Raw genomic sequence first — 20,807 nt, 5'->3', positions numbered from 1 at the left:
ATGCTGTCACATGGGCCTTGTCGATCTCTCTCTCTCTCTCTCTCTCTCTCTCTCTCTCTCTCTCTCTCTCTCTCAGCTTTGTGAGATGAGTTTCATTCACAGTTCACATTGATTTCATAGTCTCACACAGACAAAGATCACTGGCTCCTCTTCAACTATAAAGCCAAATGGAGAATGACTGTAAGTACAGTACAGTACTGACAGTACAGTTGGCTTTTAAGGATAGTGGCCATGTAGATGAAAATGTGCAGGCTTATCATGTTACATCTAAAGTGCTCTGAGAGCAAATCCACTCCATTCATTTCACTGAATGCAATAGTTGTATGGCTTGTCAGGGGTATAGGAACCATTATAACAAGAGTGTTTTAATAAATTCAAAAGCTTTTTAGATTTGGAAAATAATCATAAGATTTTAAAGGGGACATCGGATGCCCATTTTCCACAAGTTGGTATGATTCTTTAGGGTCTTCATGAAATGTCTGCAGCATTCTTTGGTTAAAATTCCTGAATGGTCGTGTAAAATGGCTCAATGGCCTTTTTACTTGGTCAAAAACAGCTCTGTTCACAGCGACCTGTTTTGGTGCATGGCTCTTTAAATGCTGATGAGCTCTGCTTACCCCGCCCCTCTCTTCCATGGAAGAGGAAAGGTGATTTGCAAATAAAAAAAGGGTGTTGTTTTACACGACCATTGGGAAATTTTAATCAAAGTATGTTGCAGACATTTCATGAAGACCCTAAAGGATCATACCAACTTGTGAAAAATGGGCATCCAATGTTCCTTTTAATGATTCAAGGTGATAGGTGTATAAAATGGCCCCTTCACTTTTTTAGTTCATTTTTACGCAAGTGATTTTATTCAGTGTCTCTATTAGCCTCAAATTGATTGCATATGATTCTCAGAGAGGCCTAATTTTTCATACTGTGATTATACTGAGTGTGAAATTTGCGCTTTATATAATTTGTTACATTGTATAAAAGCATACTGGATTAAAATTGCACTAAGCAATTTACAAATTTAAAATACACTACCATTCAAAAGTTTGGTATCAGAAAGATTTGTTGTTGTTGTTGTTGTTGTTGAAAGGAAGTATTACTTTAGGTCAGCAAGGTCCCACCAGTTGGTCAAAAGTGATTGTAAAAAAACATTTATAATGTTAAGAATTCTATTTTAAATAAATGCTGTTCATTTTAACCTTTTCATTATCAAAAAATCCTGAAAAATATTAATGTATCAGTTTTATTAAGCAGTACACTGATTCTCAGAGAGGCCTAATTTTTCATACTGTGATTATACTGAGTGTGAAATTTGCGCTTTATATAATTTGTTACATTGTATAAAAGCATACTGGATTAAAATTGCACTAAGCAATTTACAAATTTAAAATACACTACCATTCAAAAGTTTGGGGTCAGAAAGATTTGTTGTTGTTGTTGTTGTTGTTGAAAGGAAGTATTACTTTAGGTCAGCAAGGTCCCACCAGTTGGTCAAAAGTGATTGTAAACAAACATTTATAATGTTAAGAATTCTATTTTAAATAAATGCTGTTCATTTTAACCTTTTCATTATCAAAAAATCCTGAAAAAATATTAATGTATCAGTTTTATTAAGCAGTACAACTGTTTTCAACATTGCTAATAATTAAAAATGTTTCTTGAGCAGCAATTCAGCACATCAGAATGATTTACTGTATGAAGAAACGTGGCTGAAATATATTAAAATAGAAAAGTAATTTTCAATTATAATAGTATTTTTAAATATTACTGTTTTTCAAATAAATGTAGCCTTTGTGGGCATAAGAGTTATTTAAAAAAACACACAAATATCTTACACACCAACGTTGTGATTCAAATGTTGTCATGCTCTATTGTTTGAGATACAGGAAACGATTTCCCTGATTGTATGTGTGCTGATATTTCTCTCTGTTGCAGTACCCTGGCTGGAGCCAAATGGAAGATGGGAGCATTCGAGTGTCTGAGGTGACAGAGGACTCTCTCGGCACCTACACCTGCGTGCCTTACAATAGCCTCGGTACAATGGGACAGTCCCCTCCCGCTCCTCTGGTGCTAAAGGTAAAGAATTAAACTTGTAGGTTTTATTTGAACTACCTTTACCGTGTTTACCTTTTTTATTATATCATGTATTTGCATCAATATAATGTGTTGCTTGGCGATGGACAGGACCCACCCAAATTTCTGGTGGTTCCTGGAGGGGAGTACAGGCAGGAGGCTGGTCGAGAGCTGGTCATCCCCTGTGAGGCAGAAGGAGACCCATTCCCCAATATTACATGGAGAAAGGTAAGCCGTATCCTTAAGGATCCTTAAGTAGGATCCTGTATTATTGTCAACCCAACTGAAGCGTTTGCTAGAACTGTTTTCTTTTATTGGAGAAGGTAGGGAAGCCCAGCAGAAGCAAGCACAACGTCCTACCACGAGGCAGCTTACAGTTCAAATCTCTCAGCAAGGAGGACCATGGGGAGTGGGAGTGTGTCGCCTCCAATGTCGCCACGAGCATCACTGCCAGCACGCACCTCCTAGTAATCGGTATGAGGCGTTGAGACAAATAGCGCAACCCCATGATGCACAAACACGACTTGCGATAAAGTGATTTTTCCATACAGTGATGAATTTTGATCATATTAGATCAAAGAGTGTTAAAGATGTTATTTTCGTTAAAGGTGCACAAAGATTTTAGTTTATATTTTGCAGGACAACAGTGGTCTTTGACTCTGGGTTCCCACAGTCCTGGAAAATCTAACATATTAGGGAATTTTTTAAAAGTCATGGAAATTTCTATATTGAATATATATTTTTCTACTTATCTGATGTAAAATACTTTTTGGCTAATTATTATTTCTGTGCTTCAGTGTTATTTTAGTATATTAGTATATATTTTTTGTTATTTTTTTATACTATTATACATTTTTTGAATTACCTGTTATTTTTATATTTTCAGTTCATATTAATTTTAGCATATGTTTTAGTCATTTTGTTATGTACTTTTGGAGTTTATTTTTTATATTTCTATTTAAATTATTATTATTTTTTTAAACTTTTTTTTCAGTTTGTTGCCAAGGCAGCATTTCTAATTTTCAGTTTTTTGAGATGTAGTTTTTCATGTAGTATTTTATAAATACTAAGAATTTATTTTATTTCAGCTTTATTTTAGTTATTATAATTTTATTTATTGTAATAGTTTTAGTTTTAGCATTAACTGCTGTTCACTAAAACTTTGTTGAACAAATTATTCTTTCAAGGACTTTTGTTTCAGTGAGTTGGTCTAACAGGTCCACAAATCAGTCTAAATGACTGTTTCAAATTGTCTAAAAAAAAATAAATAAAAACTAGCCTGTGTTTTGCTCACCCTCAAAGCATCCTAGGTGTATGTGACGACTTTCAGACGAATCCAGTTGGAGTTATATTAAAAATTGTCCTGGCCCCTCCAAACCTTTAAATGGGGGTAAGCGGGTGTTGGTTGTCAACAGTTCAGAAGACGTGAAATAAAGTGCGTGCATCCATAATAAAACGTCCCTCACACTGCTCCGGGGGGTGAATAAAGGCCTCCTGTAGCGAATCCATGAGTTTTTGTAAGATAAATATCCATATTTAAAATGTAATAAACACTTTTTTCTCACTTCTGCTTCACATTAATAGCACATACTTGTCAAAAGTATCAATTTTTGTGTAAAGATTACTTGCTATTGCTATTTAGCTACTGCAGTATCTTACATTGAAGTATATGCACATGCAGTCTTAAACTCTAATCTTATAGGATATAGCTTATAAATTCAATAGAGGAAAGTAGTGCAAATGCTAACGTCCTCATGGTCTCTTTCTATTAGTGGCTAGTGCAGCTGTAGACTGCCAGCTCAGTCCTTATATTGCTGCCCACTGTTTTGGCATGTCCAGTGTGCTATTGGATGTGTTTGGATTTATGTGGCTGCAGTGAAACTGTCCGTTAAAGAAACTTTTTGGGTCGCTGGTTAGCAGCTAAGCAGCAGCTGCTAGGTTAAACTGTTAGCTATTTGAGTTCCTCTCAAAAAGCTCTCTGTACAAAAGTCCTTCGGTAAGTCGGGAAACACAGTGTCTGTTTGTGTTAGTGCAAGTGTTTGTGTTAAGACAAGTGAGCGAGGGCTTTTTACAGACGTTTTATGGAAATAAAATATGTGGCTTTAGCTTTTGCATACAAGTGTGTGTTTATATTGAGTGTGACACGAGTTGTCCTCCTCCCACAGGCACAAGCCCACACGCTCCCGCCAAAGTCCACGTTTCGGTCTCGACGACCTCGGCCAACGTCTCGTGGGAACCCGGTTACGACGGCGGCTTTGAGCAGACATTCTCAGTCTGGTACGGCCATGTGTGAGTCATCCCAGCATGCTTTGCTTTCTGCTTCTTTTCCTAACTATTGACTTGAGCTCTGCTGCTGCTGTGAGGCTGCTACATCTGGGGGCAATGGGGCAAAACCTTTCCCCCTAGGGGTGAGATGACCAGCAGGGCCCTCCGATCTTGAGTCAGACACACTGTTAATATTAATGTCAGTGCAGCTAAAATGTTAAGAGTTTTAATTATGAGTATAATATCATGGTCAGGACTCTTTATATGGCATATAATACATTTCTAGTTTTATGTAACGTTCTTCAAACTAAACTCTTGTTCATAACTTCCAAATAACTTCATACTGGAAGTCTTTAACAAAGATAATCATTCCATGAGTAGTCTAGATTCACTGTTTTCTTTATTGAGTTTTTTTGTTCTACAAGCAGTTAGCTAGCATGTTGGCCGTGTTAATGAGGCTCATAATGATAGAATTGGAATGGCATGATCAGGCAGTAAAATCTCTCCACAGAGTCGTTCTGAGTCGAGCTGCATGCAAAGTACCTTATTAAGTTGACAAGACAATTTTGGTGTTGTGTGCAGTTCGACTGCTTTTTAAACACTTCAGCACACTAAAAATAATGACATATTTATGTGATTTAAAAGGAACAGTCTGCTGCTGAGTCTGGCGTGCCATCGGTTGTAACATTTGTTATGGAAAACACATTTATATTAGGGTAAGGTGTTTTTTTTTATTATAGTTTAATGTCAAGAACCCCTTTCCTAAAACATAAAGGCAGCTCTATATTTTTATGTATGCAGAACCATTCATACTATGAGAAAAAATTATAGTATTGTTCACCCAAAAATGAAAGTTGTCATCATTTAATTTAATTTGATTGTTTATATATTACTATATAGTTTACATTTGAATTTTAGTTTAAGTTCTAGTAATTATGTTATGTGCTTTTGTCACTTTTGTTTTGTCACTTTTTTAAATATTCTATTTAGCTTTAATTTATTTTACATTTAAAATTTATTTTAAGTTTTAGTATTTCAACTTATTTCAGTTAGTTGCCACGGGAACATTCTTCTGCCAAGAAGTTCTTTTTCAAAAGAAATGTAAGTTTCTGTGCATATAATAGAGCAACATGAGTGTAAGTAAATGATGACAAAATTTTCAATTTTAGGTGATCGACTTTTTTTTAGGTGACCCTGTAGAGCATATAAAGACAATATAAATGTCTGGGTAATATTTATTTTGAATGAAGTTAACAGTATATCTTTGTTTCAACCCAAGTTTCCAAAACTTTTTGTTCCAAAACTTTTTTTTATTGGTAAAATAAAATAATCTCATGATTTCTGACCAGTGAAGCGGAATGAAACTGTAATTTTAGGGATGCACGATATTGGATTTTTGCCGATATGCCAATATTTTTCAACACATAGCAGATGCTGATACCGATATATTTCCTTTTATTTGGAAATAAAACTAAGTCTCTCCTGTGCAGAAATGATAAGCAAATTATTTTTAATTTTGGTTAGTTTTTAACAAGAATTTATTTGTTAGAATTAAATAAACATTAATGAAGTTCGTTTATAATGACAGTACACTGAATATTTGAAAATAACTATAAATAAACTATATTCAAATGCTGCATTTTTTTTCAGAAAGATGCAGTGGTAACCTTAACATTTTATTTTAAGATCTAACATTTGTAAATGGTCTAAAGCAAAAATCTTTTAGAGCTCATAATTTGTTTAAAAAAATACAACATATACAACATATTACACATTAATGAATAAATCAGTATATATACAATTATTTAATTTAAGTGTCATTTTTGTGATTTATTTTTCATGTAAGCTATACATTCAAAACATACTCATGATTTTATGGCATCAATTACTGCTTTATAAACAGTCTATTTGTGTATTTTGCTTTCGTTTTATTAGAAGTAGGCCAACAGTGCCCCCTACGGAATTAAACATCCTTACTGAGCGGGCTTTAGGGCCCGGGGGAGGCTGCCGCTGCTGCCACTGCCTCTGCTATTACTATTTACTCTATCATACACCGAACGTGTATGTGCTTTCTCAGTTTAAATGCAGTGATCCAAAACAGTGAATCTAATCATCATTCAGGCAAAACTGCTTCAAGAATGAGCCACACTGCTGACGTGATCTAATCGCACAGTTGACGTGATCTAATCGCTAGCACACCCTGAGCACATGTGAGTTAATGTATTCCTCTTATCAGAAAGACATATCGGCATCATTTTTCATATCCGGTATTGGTCCGATAATATCGTGCATCCCTAAGTAATTAAATTAGCTAAATATTTACATTTACATTTAACAGACTCTTTTATCCAAAGGGACTTACAAATATTTTAAACAAAATAATTTATTATGTTATTGCGTATGATTTTTGTCACTTGGTCATAATTTGGATTAATTGCAGGAAGCAACATATTGTAAATGTTAATCATAATATAGAAAAAATCAAATGACATTTTCTAAACAATGTTAAGTACAGTAGAACTTCTCAGATGTGAACCTCCAGTTTGTACATACAGTACATTATGAAGGCCTTAAAGAGATTCTGATGATTCTTATGCATGAAAAGTAAATATTGATGTAAAGACTTTGTCTTGTCCCCACTCGTGATATAACGTGGGCAGGGAGGAACACACAACCTATAACGTGGCTTGCACCCCTTTGCATGCTTTGTCTTAGCGTGGGCTTTAGACATAGCTGCTTATAAGTCTTTTACCAAAAATAGACAGACAACAATAAATATGACTGACACACACAGAGCGCTTCGCTGAATGACAGAAAACTGACGCGGGCTCCGCCGCACGTGCTTTTATAGCTTCCTGGTCATGACGTCATCCGCCGTGACGTCCCGTTCAGCTATTGGACTGATTTCACATACGATTCAGAGCGTGGATCGCGGAAGGCGTTCCCCTAGCGTTTGTCGACGCAGCTCGAGTTCCTGAAGAGGAAGTAAATATTGATGTAAAGACTTTGTCTTTTGCCTTCTCGCAGTTCAGTGATATTTTGCAGTTTTGATATTTTAACCATACCACCAGAAAACCAACTATATTGCAAGTAAGTATTTACTGTATCATAATTTAAAAAGTTTTCATTACTTGCTTTGGTAAGGTGACAGCCAGGGTTTAAAGAGGTGCCACTGAGGTACTTTTGTTAATGACTTGATCCATAATGGCAAGCTCTTGCTTCTGGCTTAATCAGCAGCACGTTCGTCTCCTTGTTCAGTCATCTCCTCCGCCTCTCTTCATCTCTCTGCCGCCCATGCCAGCGCTTCTGCATCTCTGTGATTCTGCTCCCTGTGTGGCGCTGTCCTCTTCGATATTCACCCGGAATATCAGCAGCATTCTATAGCTCTCTGTGCTCCTGCCCCTATAGAATGTCACATGCTTCGCAATAACCTTTGTTTGTTTGCTTCGGTGGGTACGGGCAAGAACATCTCAATCATTTGACTTTAAATCTCCTTCAAACTCTGTCTTTGTTAGCCATATTTGGTACTTACTCATTTTAGAACATATTTCTGCAATGTCACACCAGGTGTCTGATGGCAGCAGTGTTTCATGGGAATGTAGCATGAACAGGTTTAGCCCGTTGCAAGCCCTGGAGACCGATTTCACTCCGTTTTGAGCTATAAATTGTCATGAAATTTAGTTTGAGAGTTTAGAGACACGCATGACTGTTATATGGAGGAAAAATGGATTATATGGCCTGGGAAGAGAAGTGTGTGTATAAATAGGCCTATATACTATGCATTTTCAGCACTGCTCTCGTTGTGTTCTGTCTTCCATTTCCACAGCACGAAGGTAAGATATTACGAATTTATGAATGAACTGGTCGTTTTAAAATCGTCCTGGTCTACTGACATTTGTTTTGACATCCGCTTCAAACGTTACAATGCTTATGATACCTTTCATTAACTCTACAGTAAGTAAATCCACTTCAGCAGCTAATTACTCTTCAACAGCGATCCTATAGAAATATATAAAGCTATTGCAAAAACGGAAGTTAAAGCACAAAGTTCTAAAGATGGCTGCACACTTGTTTCTCTGATGCTTAAGTCTATATATGTATACACTACGCTTCAAAAGTTTGGGGGTCGGTACGTTTTTTTTTTTAAGAAGTCTCTTATATGCTCACCAAGAATGCATTTGTTTAATTAAATATACAGTATAACAGTAACAATTTTTTTTTTTAAATATTATTACAATTTAAAATAACTGTTTTATATTTTAATATATTTTAAAATGTAATTTATTCCTGCCATGGCAAAGCTGAATTTTCAGCATCTGTTACTCTACGTCTTCAGTGTCACGTGACAGAAATCATTCTAATATGCCGAGTTTGTACTTAAGAAACATTTGTTATTCTTATAAATGTTGAAAACAGTTGTCGCAGTTCAGTGATATTTTGCAGTTTTGATATTTTAACCATACCACCAGAAAACCAACTATATTGCAAGTAAGTATTTACTGTATCATAATTTAAAAAGTTTTCATTACTTGCTTTGGTAAGGTGACAGCCAGGGTTTAAAGAGGTGCCACTGAGGTACTTTTGTTAATGACTTGATCCATAATGGCAAGCTCTTGCTTCTGGCTTAATCAGCAGCACGTTCGTCTCCTTGTTCAGTCATCTCCTCCGCCTCTCTTCATCTCTCTGCCGCCCATGCCAGCGCTTCTGCATCTCTGTGATTCTGCTCCCTGTGTGGCGCTGTCCTCTTCGATATTCACCCGGAATATCAGCAGCATTCTATAGCTCTCTGTGCTCCTGCCCCTATAGAATGTCACATGCTTCGCAATAACCTTTGTTTGTTTGCTTCGGTGGGTACGGGCAAGAACATCTCAATCATTTGACTTTAAATCTCCTTCAAACTCTGTCTTTGTTAGCCATATTTGGTACTTACTCATTTTAGAACATATTTCTGCAATGTCACACCAGGTGTCTGATGGCAGCAGTGTTTCATGGGAATGTAGCATGAACAGGTTTAGCCCGTTGCAAGCCCTGGAGACCGATTTCACTCCGTTTTGAGCTATAAATTGTCATGAAATTTAGTTTGAGAGTTTAGAGACACGCATGACTGTTATATGGAGGAAAAATGGATTATATGGCCTGGGAAGAGAAGTGTGTGTATAAATAGGCCTATATACTATGCATTTTCAGCACTGCTCTCGTTGTGTTCTGTCTTCCATTTCCACAGCACGAAGGTAAGATATTACGAATTTATGAATGAACTGGTCGTTTTAAAATCGTCCTGGTCTACTGACATTTGTTTTGACATCCGCTTCAAACGTTACAATGCTTATGATACCTTTCATTAACTCTACAGTAAGTAAATCCACTTCAGCAGCTAATTACTCTTCAACAGCGATCCTATAGAAATATATAAAGCTATTGCAAAAACGGAAGTTAAAGCACAAAGTTCTAAAGATGGCTGCACACTTGTTTCTCTGATGCTTAAGTCTATATATGTATACACTACGCTTCAAAAGTTTGGGGGTCGGTACGTTTTTTTTTTTAAGAAGTCTCTTATATGCTCACCAAGAATGCATTTGTTTAATTAAATATACAGTATAACAGTAACAAATTTTTTTTTTAATATTATTACAATTTAAAATAACTGTTTTATATTTTAATATATTTTAAAATGTAATTTATTCCTGCCATGGCAAAGCTGAATTTTCAGCATCTGTTACTCTACGTCTTCAGTGTCACGTGACAGAAATCATTCTAATATGCCGAGTTTGTACTTAAGAAACATTTGTTATTCTTATAAATGTTGAAAACAGTTGTGCTGCTTAATATTTTTGTGGAAACCGGATACATTTTTTTCAGGATTCTTTGATGAATGGAAAGTTAAAAAGAGCAGCTTTTATTTGAAATAGGAATATTTTGTAGTAAAAGTCTTTACTCTCTTGTTTAATGCATACTTGCTGAATAAAAAAAAAAAAGCTTACCGACCCTAAACTTTTGAACAGTACAGAAAATGTTTGACCTCTGTCATTGCCAACAAAGTGTATATAACAAAGTATTGAGATGAAATTTTGTTATTGACCAAATACTTATTTTCCACCATAATTTGCAAATAAATTCTTTAAAAATCCTACAATGTGATTTTCTGGATTTTTTTTTCTCATTTTGTCTCTCATAGTTGAGGTATACCTATGATGAAAATTACAGGCCTCTCTCATCTTTTTAAGTGGGAGAACTTGCACAATTGGTGGCTGACTAAATACTTTTTTCCCCACTGTATGTATGTATGTTAAGTCAGGAATATGCAGCTACATTGCGGCTACATGCAAGGCACCCAATTTATGATTTTCTGCTTGAATCTGATTTATTATTAAAGTCTTAAGGCTTTTTAATCATTCTTTTTTTTTTAGTTCTGTATATACAAGCGCTAGTAGTCTTTTTTTTTTTTTTTGCAATAGACATTGCAACTTGCAAGTCTAACTGAAAGAATCATGGCATATATTAATATATGCATATATATTTTTGTTGTGGTTTATTTTGTTGTTTGTTGTCTACTTCATGCTAAGGATGAATAACATGCAATTATTTAAAAAAATATATGTGGCATTAGATTGAAAAAACTGACGAGAATTCTCACCCGAAAGTTCAGAGTCTGTACTGAGTACTAACATGGATCCTTCCACTAATGCCACAATCCACACATGCAAAAGCTAAAGAAGAATAGAAGCCCCATGGAGGATGAAAGCATGTTAATCCTCACCCAAGGGCCAGACTTTCCTCACCGTTATGCTTCCGACTTCTTAGATCATCATTTTCCTCTGGTCTGATGTGTCCGTGTGATCGGAGGCCTAAAAGAGCTGACTAAAGGTGTCATTTGAAGCATTGGGCAGTGTGACTCATGCTTTAAAGGTTGTGTGTGAATGGCCTTTAAAGGTGACCCACGTGAGATTAAACAACAGCTTCCATCAGCCTCGTTGACGCAGATAGTTGGCGTGTTCCTGCTACTTCCTGTGCATTGCAGGAGAGGTGCTGAGTGACCGCTGAGATGCTGTGAATAACACGTATCTCAAGAGCCTGTGTCATGCTATAAGGGCATGAAGGAAGTGATCAGTTATACCTCGGTGGAATATTATGACTCACCAATAGGAATGAGGTGAATGACGTATACACCCAATTCCTTACTGTTTTCTTTTTGAAAGTCATTAATATTCCTAACACAGTGAAATTTCAACATCTTGAATGATGCCTTGTGTTTAGCACAGCAATCTGTGAGAGAAATTACATTTTGAACTTTCTTGGCTGGCTTCTTGCATTAGAATGATATAATCATATATGTTATTACATAAAATATTGAAATATTTATTATGTGAAAATGAATTTTATATTATATATATTATAAACATTTCAAATTTTTGTAGCATTCAAAAGTATTTTTTGGTGTGAAAATGAATTCTATATTTCTAATGTTATAAATTAACAATTGAAAAAAATATATAAAACTAGAATTTATTTTAATGTAATATTATTTATTTTTTTATTATTATATTCTTTATATTATACATATCATTTGTTTATTTCAATTCTGTTAAGGTGAACAGCTTTTTTAACATGAATTAATATTTTCATGATGGATTTTCATATTTTAAGACAAAGTCTGAATAGTAAGATAGTTGAAAAAACATGTCAGTTCTCACAGAATCATCCTTTAAAGTTTATGGTGAATAAAGACACCATGTATGTTTAGTCAGTCCTTGGAGAGACGGTTTAGTTTAAATAAAATATAAATATATAATAATGTACTGAACGGGGGCATGCATGGTGTCCTCGTGTTGCTTGGGTACGATGGAGGTCGAAGAAATTCAGCGTGAATTTAGCCTGGACGTCCCGTGGGAGTCATTCCATGCATGCCAATGGCAGCAGTTTATCAGGAATGAAGCATGCTGGCTGTAGGTGCAGTAACACGAAACTTTGAGCATGCAAAACTACTTGCAATGGATATGTGCAACAGGACATGATGTCACACTCTAAGGCTAACAATACATTATCAACATAAAAAAAATCACTTCTCCACAACATTGTAGCCATTCTGGCTGTTTTCTATTGGAGAGGTATTGTCCATAAGACTCATTTCAAGCCATAGGTCATTCTCAAGAGATAAAGAGAAAAGGGGCTGTAGGGCATACAAGGCACACTGAAGATCTATGAGGATAGTTTTGTTCAGCAGTCGAAAACGCAGTTGCATTCTTCAGAATTTCCACTGGGAAAGCGTGAGACAGTTTTGTGTTATTGGATTTCACTGAGCACTCACACTGAGCCAAACAAGCTGTCTTTTTGCATCTAGCTGCAGGCAGTGCTCTCATCAGTATTGTGAGCGACATGGCAATCAGTATGTGCATGTATGCTTGTGCCATGCTGAACTCTTTCCATCTGTGCATGTGACTCCTCCTGCAGGATGAAGAGGGAGCAGTTAGGACCGCATGACTGGCTGTCCATGCCTGTGCCCAGCGGGCAGCACTGGCTCCTGGTGCAAGGCCTGGTGTCCGAGACGGCCTACCAATTCAGTGTCCTGGCCCAGAACAAACTGGGGATGGGCCCGTTCAGCGAGGTCGTCACTGTGAACACACTAGGTTGGCCACCTACATGATACAACTTTCAATGACAAGATCATCTCTGCCTGACAGAAATGCGTTTTATAGTAGGGATAGGATTACAGCTGTTATTCCGACTCCTAACAGTTTTGATACATGATCCTAACTATATTACACTATATTATATATTTTGTTTATACTAGAGATGCACAAATTTAGAAATTTTGGCTGATACTGATAAGCTGATCATTTTAATGTTATTGTCAACAACTGGTAAATGGATATTAGTATTAAAAATACTACAAAAAGAGAAATAAAAAGAAATCAAGAAAATAATAAATGTAGGCATCATAACTTTATATGTAAATATTTATAATGTTTATATTTATTTTGAGATTTGCTGAAGATTTACATTTAACATTAAAATTATTAGTGTTTTTAGGATTTACTTGAATTGAGCATTAGATGACCATAAATAATCAAGTATCCAATATTGGCTTATAGCAATAATTAAAAAAAACTTTTAATAAAGTTTAAAAAAAAATTAAAATAAATAAAATCCTCTAATATATTTTTTAATCCAAATAAATAAATAATTAAGTAAATGAATGAATAAATGAATGAATGAATGATATGGTACTGTAATACTAGCAAATTGATCACTTACATATACACTACTGTTCAGAAGTTTGGGGTCAGCTAAATTTTATTGTATTTATATATTAATATTATTATTATTATTTTAAATACTTTTATTCAGCAAAGATGAATCAAGTTGACCAAAAGTGACTGTACAGCAGTATTATTTTAGTATCACAGTTGATTGGACATGATTTGGAAAGGCACACACCTGTCTATATAAGGTCCCACAGTTAACAGTGCATGTCAGAGCACATAACCAAGCCATGAAGTCCAATGACTTGTCTGTAGACCGCCAAGATCGAGGTACAGATCTGGGGAAGGGTACAGAAAAGTTTCTGCAGCATTGAAGGTCCCAATGAGCACAGTGGCCTCCATCTGTAAATGGAAGAAGTTTGGAACCACCAGGACTCTTCCGAGAGCGGGCTGCCCGGCCAAACTGAGCGATCGGGGGAGAAGAGCCTTAGTCAGGGAGGTGACCAAGAACCCGATGGTCACTCTGACAGAGCTCCAGCATTTCTCTGTGGCGAGAGGAGAACCTTCCAGAAGAACAACCATCTCGGCAGCACTCCACCAATCAGCCCTGTATAGTAGAGTGGCCAGACTGAAGCCACTCCTCAGCAAAAGGCACATGACAGCCATGACAGAGTTTGCAAAAAGGCCTCTCAGACCATGAGAAACCAAATTCTCTGGTCTGATGAAACAAAGATTGAACTCTTTGGCCTGAATGGCAAGCGTCATGTCTGGAGGAAACCAGACACCGCTCATCACCTGGCCAATACCATTCCTACAGTGAAGCTTGGTGGTGGCAGCATCATGCTGTGGGGATGTTTCTGTGGGCATGTTTTTCAGCTGCAGGAACTGCGAGACTAGTCCGTATCGAGGGAAAGATGAATGCAGCAATGTACAGAGACATCCTTGATGATAACCTGCTCCAGAGCGCTTGGGACCTCAGACTGGGGCGAAGGTTCATCTTCCAACAGGACAACGACCCCAAGCACACAGCCAAGATAACAAAGGAGTGGCTACGGGACAACTCTGTAAATGTACTTGAGTGGCCCAGCCAGAGCCCAGACTTGACCCCGATTGAGCATCTCTGGAGAGAACTGAAAATGGCTGTGCACCGACGCTCCCACATGCTGTACATGTCTCCGCATTGTTTTGCAGGAGGCCTGGTATGAGTTCAGAGTGATGGTGGTTATGGAGGACATTGTCAGTGAGCCCAGTAATGTAGTGGGAGTCTCTAGCACAGGTCAGTGCTCTGAGGATTTTTATAGTCCATATGGGTTTTGAAAATGTACTGTGAAATTTACACCACATAAGGTTATACTGTGTGACATTTTTGTCTAAGCCCACACAAACATTAACGGAAGGAGTTGATTCTGAAATAGTGATGGTCTGATGAGACTCTGCTGCTATCTGCTGGATTTAATATGAATTACACACTTTGTTTGAATTGATATTTTTTGGTAATTAAAACAAGTCCATATTTATAAATACTGGATGTATTGTTGTTTTGTTTTTTTACTTCAGTAACTGTATTAATGTTTTAATCTCTCAAACCACAGTTTGCTGAATCCAAATCTAAGAATAAATATTATCCAAAGAACGCAAACGGGGCTTGGCTTAAGCCAGGACTAGACCTTAGTTAATTTAAGATATTTAAGCAACTTTTTCCTTTTTTTAGAAGTCACTTACGCTCACCAAGACTGCATTTATTTGATCACCAATTCAGTAAAACAGCAATATTATGAATTATTGTTACAATTTAAAATAACTTATATTTTAAAGTGTATTTTGTTCTGTGATAAAGCTGAATTTTTAGCAGTCATTACTCCAGTTTTCAGCATCACACAATCCTTCAGAAATCGTTCTAATATGCTGATTTGCTGCTCAAGAAACATTTATTATTATCAATGCTGAAAACCTTGATGTTGTGCCTAATAATTGTGGAAACTGTGATACTTTTTTCAGGATTCTCAAATGAATAGAAAGTTCTAAAGAACAACATTTATTTGAAATGACGGTAGTTTTATTTTTTTATTGTGATTTATATTATAATTGTTTCTGTTTTATTGACAGTCCTTGTTCTGTTACCACTTTCCAGTTATTGAATTTACTAAATAGTAGATAGTGCACTGCAGTCAGAATGTAGTCATTACTTGAAGTCAAAATAAACACGAGGCTGCCATTCAGTCTTTCATTTCTCAAAGCTTCCCACAGGGATTTTGAATGCATTTTGAATGTCTTTATGAATCAAGATAGGCGACTATTTCATTCTGTTTCAATCTTTCAAATCTTTGCTCCTATAAATAAATTCATTTGGAATGCGCTGTATGGTTTATTGTTGAAACAGCCCCCACTAACAATGAAAGAGCTGGTGTGTGTGTGCTGAAGGCGAGCTTGTTTGTATCTTTCAGACTACTTTCCGCCGCCTGAGGTGGCAGACGAGGGGCTGGCGCGGCCGGTGGTGGCAGGCATTGTGGCCACCATCTGTTTCCTGGCAGCAGCCATCCTCTTCAGCACGCTAGCAGGCTGCTTCGTCAACAAACAGAGACGGCGTAAGCTCAAGCGGAGACGAGGTTAGTGGTGCCCTCGCGGCCAGAATATGTCCTCTTTCTTATCCAACCCCTTGCCCTTCATATCATACCCTACTGATGGACTTGCAATTCAAACAGACTGGTAGTTTTTTTTAAATTTATTTATCCAAGTAGTTCTGGAAAACACTGAGAAACTTTCCACTGTTTAACTTTCAAGACATTTCCATAATCGAGGTTTAAATAACAGGCAGTTGCCACAATCGCAAAACTGATGATGCAGAGGAAATTCTGTCAATCTTTCAGCATGCTTTTCATCAGGAAATTAGTTTTTTTTTTTTTTTTTTTTTTTTTTTTATATATATGCGTGTCTGAAATCTCTAATCTGGTGTTCTCTTCAACAGATCCCCCTCTGTCTATAACACACTGCAGAAAGAGCGTGGAGACTCCGTAAGTAATGTCTTTTAAGAACTTCCCCCTTCTCCCCTTGTACCTCGGTTTATTCAGACAGAGAGTGGAGTGTGCTTCATAAATCAAGGCATCCGACAGGCACGCCCTCTCGTTTAAAGATCCTATTAGAAGACACATTAATTACTCCTCAGTGATAGGCCAGTGATTCATGGATGTAGTGTGTTCATGGACTGGACGGTCTAGGTTATTTTAATCAAAGAGGAGTTTCTTAATTTTTCCATTTTAAATAGTTATCTCTTGTGTTTGCTTTAATTTGCATCGATCAATGGTTCTCAACCTTTTAGACTCCAAGGTCCCCTATTGCCTACAGCAATATTTAAAGCCCAACCCCCCCAACCCTAGTTTTATTTTCAAATTTTCTGTAACTCAAATAATTATAATTAAAATGAAAATAATCACATTTCAGGATTTTGGTTTTAGGGCCTGAATGTTCCTCAGGGTAAATAACGAATTTACCCAGTCAAATATTTTAGAGCTTGGCATAACTTGTAAAATGTATATTCAATACACAAAATGCCCATGGTGTTTTAAAATCTTATTAATTTACATGGCTTTTCCAGGTCTGGAAATCACACCTTTAAAATTAGGTTTTCTCATATCCAGGTTTTCCAAGATTGTGTGAATCATGGTTCTTCAAAGGAAACAAACATTGAGGGGGTAAATTAAATTATTATAGCGCTTCATATAATGTTTTTTTTTTTTTAAACCATTGTAAGTCATCTTGAGTCACCTTTGGACGTTTGCTGAGGCCTCCTGGTTGGCCCCAGCCACCTGGTTGAGAATCACTGCTTTACAGCAGATTTATTACTGTATTGGCTTATTCAAATCTTATTCACTAATAATCTCAATCACTAATTTTGGGTCTCGTGATATTTAAAGAGGTATATTTTTTTTTAAATTAACCAACTAAATCTAATAATATAAGCTTCACCTTTGGCAGTTTAAAGACTTCAAATGCTCAATTTAAAGATATTTTCTGTTTGCAGAACAGTCAGAAAAAAAGTAGTATACAATAGTATATTAGTAACATAAGAGGTCTAAAGGTGCAATATCATATAATTGAGGGCATATCCCCAAGCAGAATTTTTGCACAAACGATCTTATACTGTATGTTTACCCAGTGGTCTAATTGTAAAAAAAAAAAAAAATTCAAGGGGGATGTATGGTGAAGTATTTCTTTAGTGGGGCAGGGGTCCTGTAGCTAACTTTACATAATGATTACCAAATTTGTCTAATTTTTATTTACTGCTAAACCTTCACTGCATTTTCAGTGGTGCCTTACAGCATTCATTAATAGCATTTGAAGTTTATTTCTATTTTTCTGTAACTGATTTTGTGTTTTATGGCTGTTAATGAGCAATTTGAGATGTGTGTTTTGCAGTGAGATTTATATAATACTCTGTTATAGGAAAAAACGCTGTTCATGTATTCCTGCTTGATAAATTGACTGTGGTATTGACCTCCTGTCTATGAATGTTCATGGTTTTGATGACACTTACTACCCTGGTAAAGAAAGTACTGTAGGTTTGGGTTGAAAATCATCCTCATAGATCACTGTGTGTGTGTGTGTGTGTGTGGTTTCTGCACACAGACACCGATTCAGAGTGACCCTGCTGCTTTTGAGTTCCCATGGCAACAATCAGACACTGAAAAGAGTGTAAAACAGGCTCGTACAGTACAAGCACTGTAAATGATATGCAACATCTGTGCAACATGTGATTTGAAGTGCATAGTTGTGTTAAAAGCTCCGGTATTTCTCCGGGATACCGCTGCAACAAACTTGTCTTATCTTAACTTACATTTTACACTAACTCTGTTGTTTGTCTTTCTTCCCAGTGCTAATAACAGTGGACATCGGTGATTAGGATTTTCTTATTTATACATTTAGTAGTATTTATTCATATTTCTTCATAATCGAATATTTAAAGTATTATCCTATCACAGTATTGAATACTGCTTTAATCAAGCAAGAAGCTGTTTTACTTGATACATCGTCTGATGCACTCTAATGCTTCAGAAAACCAAACGATGAGATTTAACTGACTAGAGCGCATTTAACAGTGCTCCTCCTTAATAATGCATTTAGACTAGTGATGTCTCATATATTACATTTATAGTACTTGACTCCTATGTGCATCTTTCAGTAATCTAAAGCTAAGTGGGCTAAATCTGGTATGATGCCAGTCATACCCTGCATAGTCGTGACATTCAAAAACATGCAGCTATTGCAGTTCACTTTTTCATGATATGCTGGGGTATGGTATCTCTTTGTGGCAGTGCTTTAGTATTGAATTTATTCTTAAATTGTGTTTTAGCTAGTTACGTAACTGCTTTTATCTGCAGTATTGTTATAGCATCAAGTATTAATTTTTCACAAAATATACTTTGAGTTATTGTGCTACTTTTTACATAGGCTTGTGCTTTGCAAAATCATACAGTGGAGGCAAAAGTTTGATGTCACATTGAAAATCTTGTATTCAGTGTCAAGAAAGAGTCATTTTAAAAAGTACTCTGCTCAAATGCAACTGAGCTTTAAATTATGGCATATTTTGCATTTGAGCCCATTCTGTAGTGAACAATAGCATTTTTTTTACTTATGATTTACAGTTTATTGTATATAAAAGGTGTGCATTACAGTTGACCCCTAGATGAACAGTTTACAGTTGTTTTTATGACCAAGTCATTCTCCTCATGCTATTGAGCCTTAAATTTGTGTCTGAGCCCATTCTGTACTGAAAAAATTGATATTTTTTTTTTAAACAAATGATTTACAGTTTATTATAATAAATATAAAAAATGTATAAGGTGTGCATTGTAGTTGACACCTAAATGGACCTTTTACAGTTGTTTTTATGACTAAGTCATTCTCAAATGCTATTGACGTTAGAAAAGTGTAAATTAATATTGCATGTAACCTTAGAGACAGTCCCTAAATTTGCAAATGTCCAACGTCAAGCCAACTTTATGCCAGTACTAAGCAGACTGTGTTTGTCAATACTTGTGACTTTGACCAATGTGTTTTTGTGTCGCATTGTGTTTCTGTGACCAATTAATGCAGAAAACCAACTAATTACAAAGGTTTCACATACTTTCTTACCACTGTATTATGTCTGACTTTGTTCACATACACACAGCACATTCACTTGAAGCGATTATATACTACTGTGTATAGCGACTCTCTACTGCCTAATTTTTTTTTGTCTCAATGTAAATTATCACCCAGTTCTAATGTGCTAAATGTGACTGTAAGGCATGAAGTTAGTAGAATATTATAAACATAAACATTATAATTTTCTGTAAAGCTGCTTTGAAACAATCAGTATTGTGAAAAGCATTATGCACATTCATTTTGAAAAAAAAAAAAGTTTCATATATATCCTCTATAATATACACTACACAAACCTTTTTGCTTACTAGACTTCCATTATAAGTGTATTTAGCCGCATTCCATTTATAAATTAAAGGACTCAGAATTGTTGGTGGAAACTGACAGCCTACCAAACTTGCAGTCCATAGACTTTAGGTTGTAAATAACCTGGTTCGTACCTTTAATTTGTTAGTTTTAACGTGTCCTGCAGAGGGCGACCCAGCACCTTTAATTTGATTATAAGGCAGCGCATTAAGAGCTGTGGAATCCTCTTCACAGAACTGGGTCAAATTTGTCATAACACTAGCTTTTATACGCAACTAAGCAAGCAGACTTTAAATCATATTTAGCTTTTTAATAAAATTTCTATCGTATTTCACACACAATCATCCCTGAATCAAATTTAATACAGCTCTCTGAACTCTTATCAAGTCACCTATTACATGGCTGACCCTGCGCTTTGAGATGAATCCGATGGTGTGTGAGATGAGGGTGTGGATGTGAGTTTTGATTCTCTTGTAATGCAGTCACATCTCTATTTAGTTAAGCCTCCCCAGCTTACTCTGTTCTTCTTAGTGTTATTCTCACTCCTGATGGGTCTCTCTGGTTGATCTGCTACTTTTCTTCCTAGTATTTTTTTCCTCCACAGGTCCACATCTCTGTCTATCTGTCTATCTGTCATGCATTTATAATGTATATGGTAAACACACTATCTGTTAATTGTGTGTATATATATATATATATATATATATATATAATATTTCATAGCTTCAGTTTTATAATAATATGAAAGGGATCATATGATGTTGCTAAAAAGAACATTGTGTGTATTTGGTGTAATGAAATGTTTATGCAGTTTAAGGTTAAAAAAACACA

At 36.0% G+C, this 20,807-nt stretch overlaps 1 protein-coding gene across 1 annotated transcript in view; it reads left to right on the top strand.

The window, feature by feature from the left end:
• LOC107561052 (protein turtle homolog B-like) overlaps positions 1-20,807 on the top strand; it is an 88,885-nt gene that overhangs the window by 57,218 nt on the left and 10,860 nt on the right. Inside the window, exons 9-18 of the mRNA XM_016245391.1 lie at positions 1,930-2,070; positions 2,179-2,295; positions 2,391-2,541; positions 4,233-4,356; positions 12,781-12,960; positions 13,026-13,063; positions 14,409-14,596; positions 14,724-14,808; positions 15,977-16,138; positions 16,498-16,543. Coding sequence (XP_016100877.1) covers positions 1,930-2,070; positions 2,179-2,295; positions 2,391-2,541; positions 4,233-4,356; positions 12,781-12,960; positions 13,026-13,063; positions 14,409-14,596; positions 14,724-14,808; positions 15,977-16,138; positions 16,498-16,543 — 1,232 coding nt within the window. The remainder of the gene's footprint in view (positions 1-1,929; positions 2,071-2,178; positions 2,296-2,390; positions 2,542-4,232; positions 4,357-12,780; positions 12,961-13,025; positions 13,064-14,408; positions 14,597-14,723; positions 14,809-15,976; positions 16,139-16,497; positions 16,544-20,807) is intronic.

Source organism: Sinocyclocheilus grahami, unplaced genomic scaffold (assembly GCF_001515645.1).
Source record: "Sinocyclocheilus grahami isolate Dianchi unplaced genomic scaffold, SAMN03320097.WGS_v1.1 scaffold755.1, whole genome shotgun sequence".
Lineage (NCBI taxonomy): Eukaryota > Metazoa > Chordata > Actinopteri > Cypriniformes > Cyprinidae > Sinocyclocheilus > Sinocyclocheilus grahami.
Note: the sequence above shows the minus strand (reverse complement) of the source record. Positions and strands in the feature narration are given on the sequence as shown.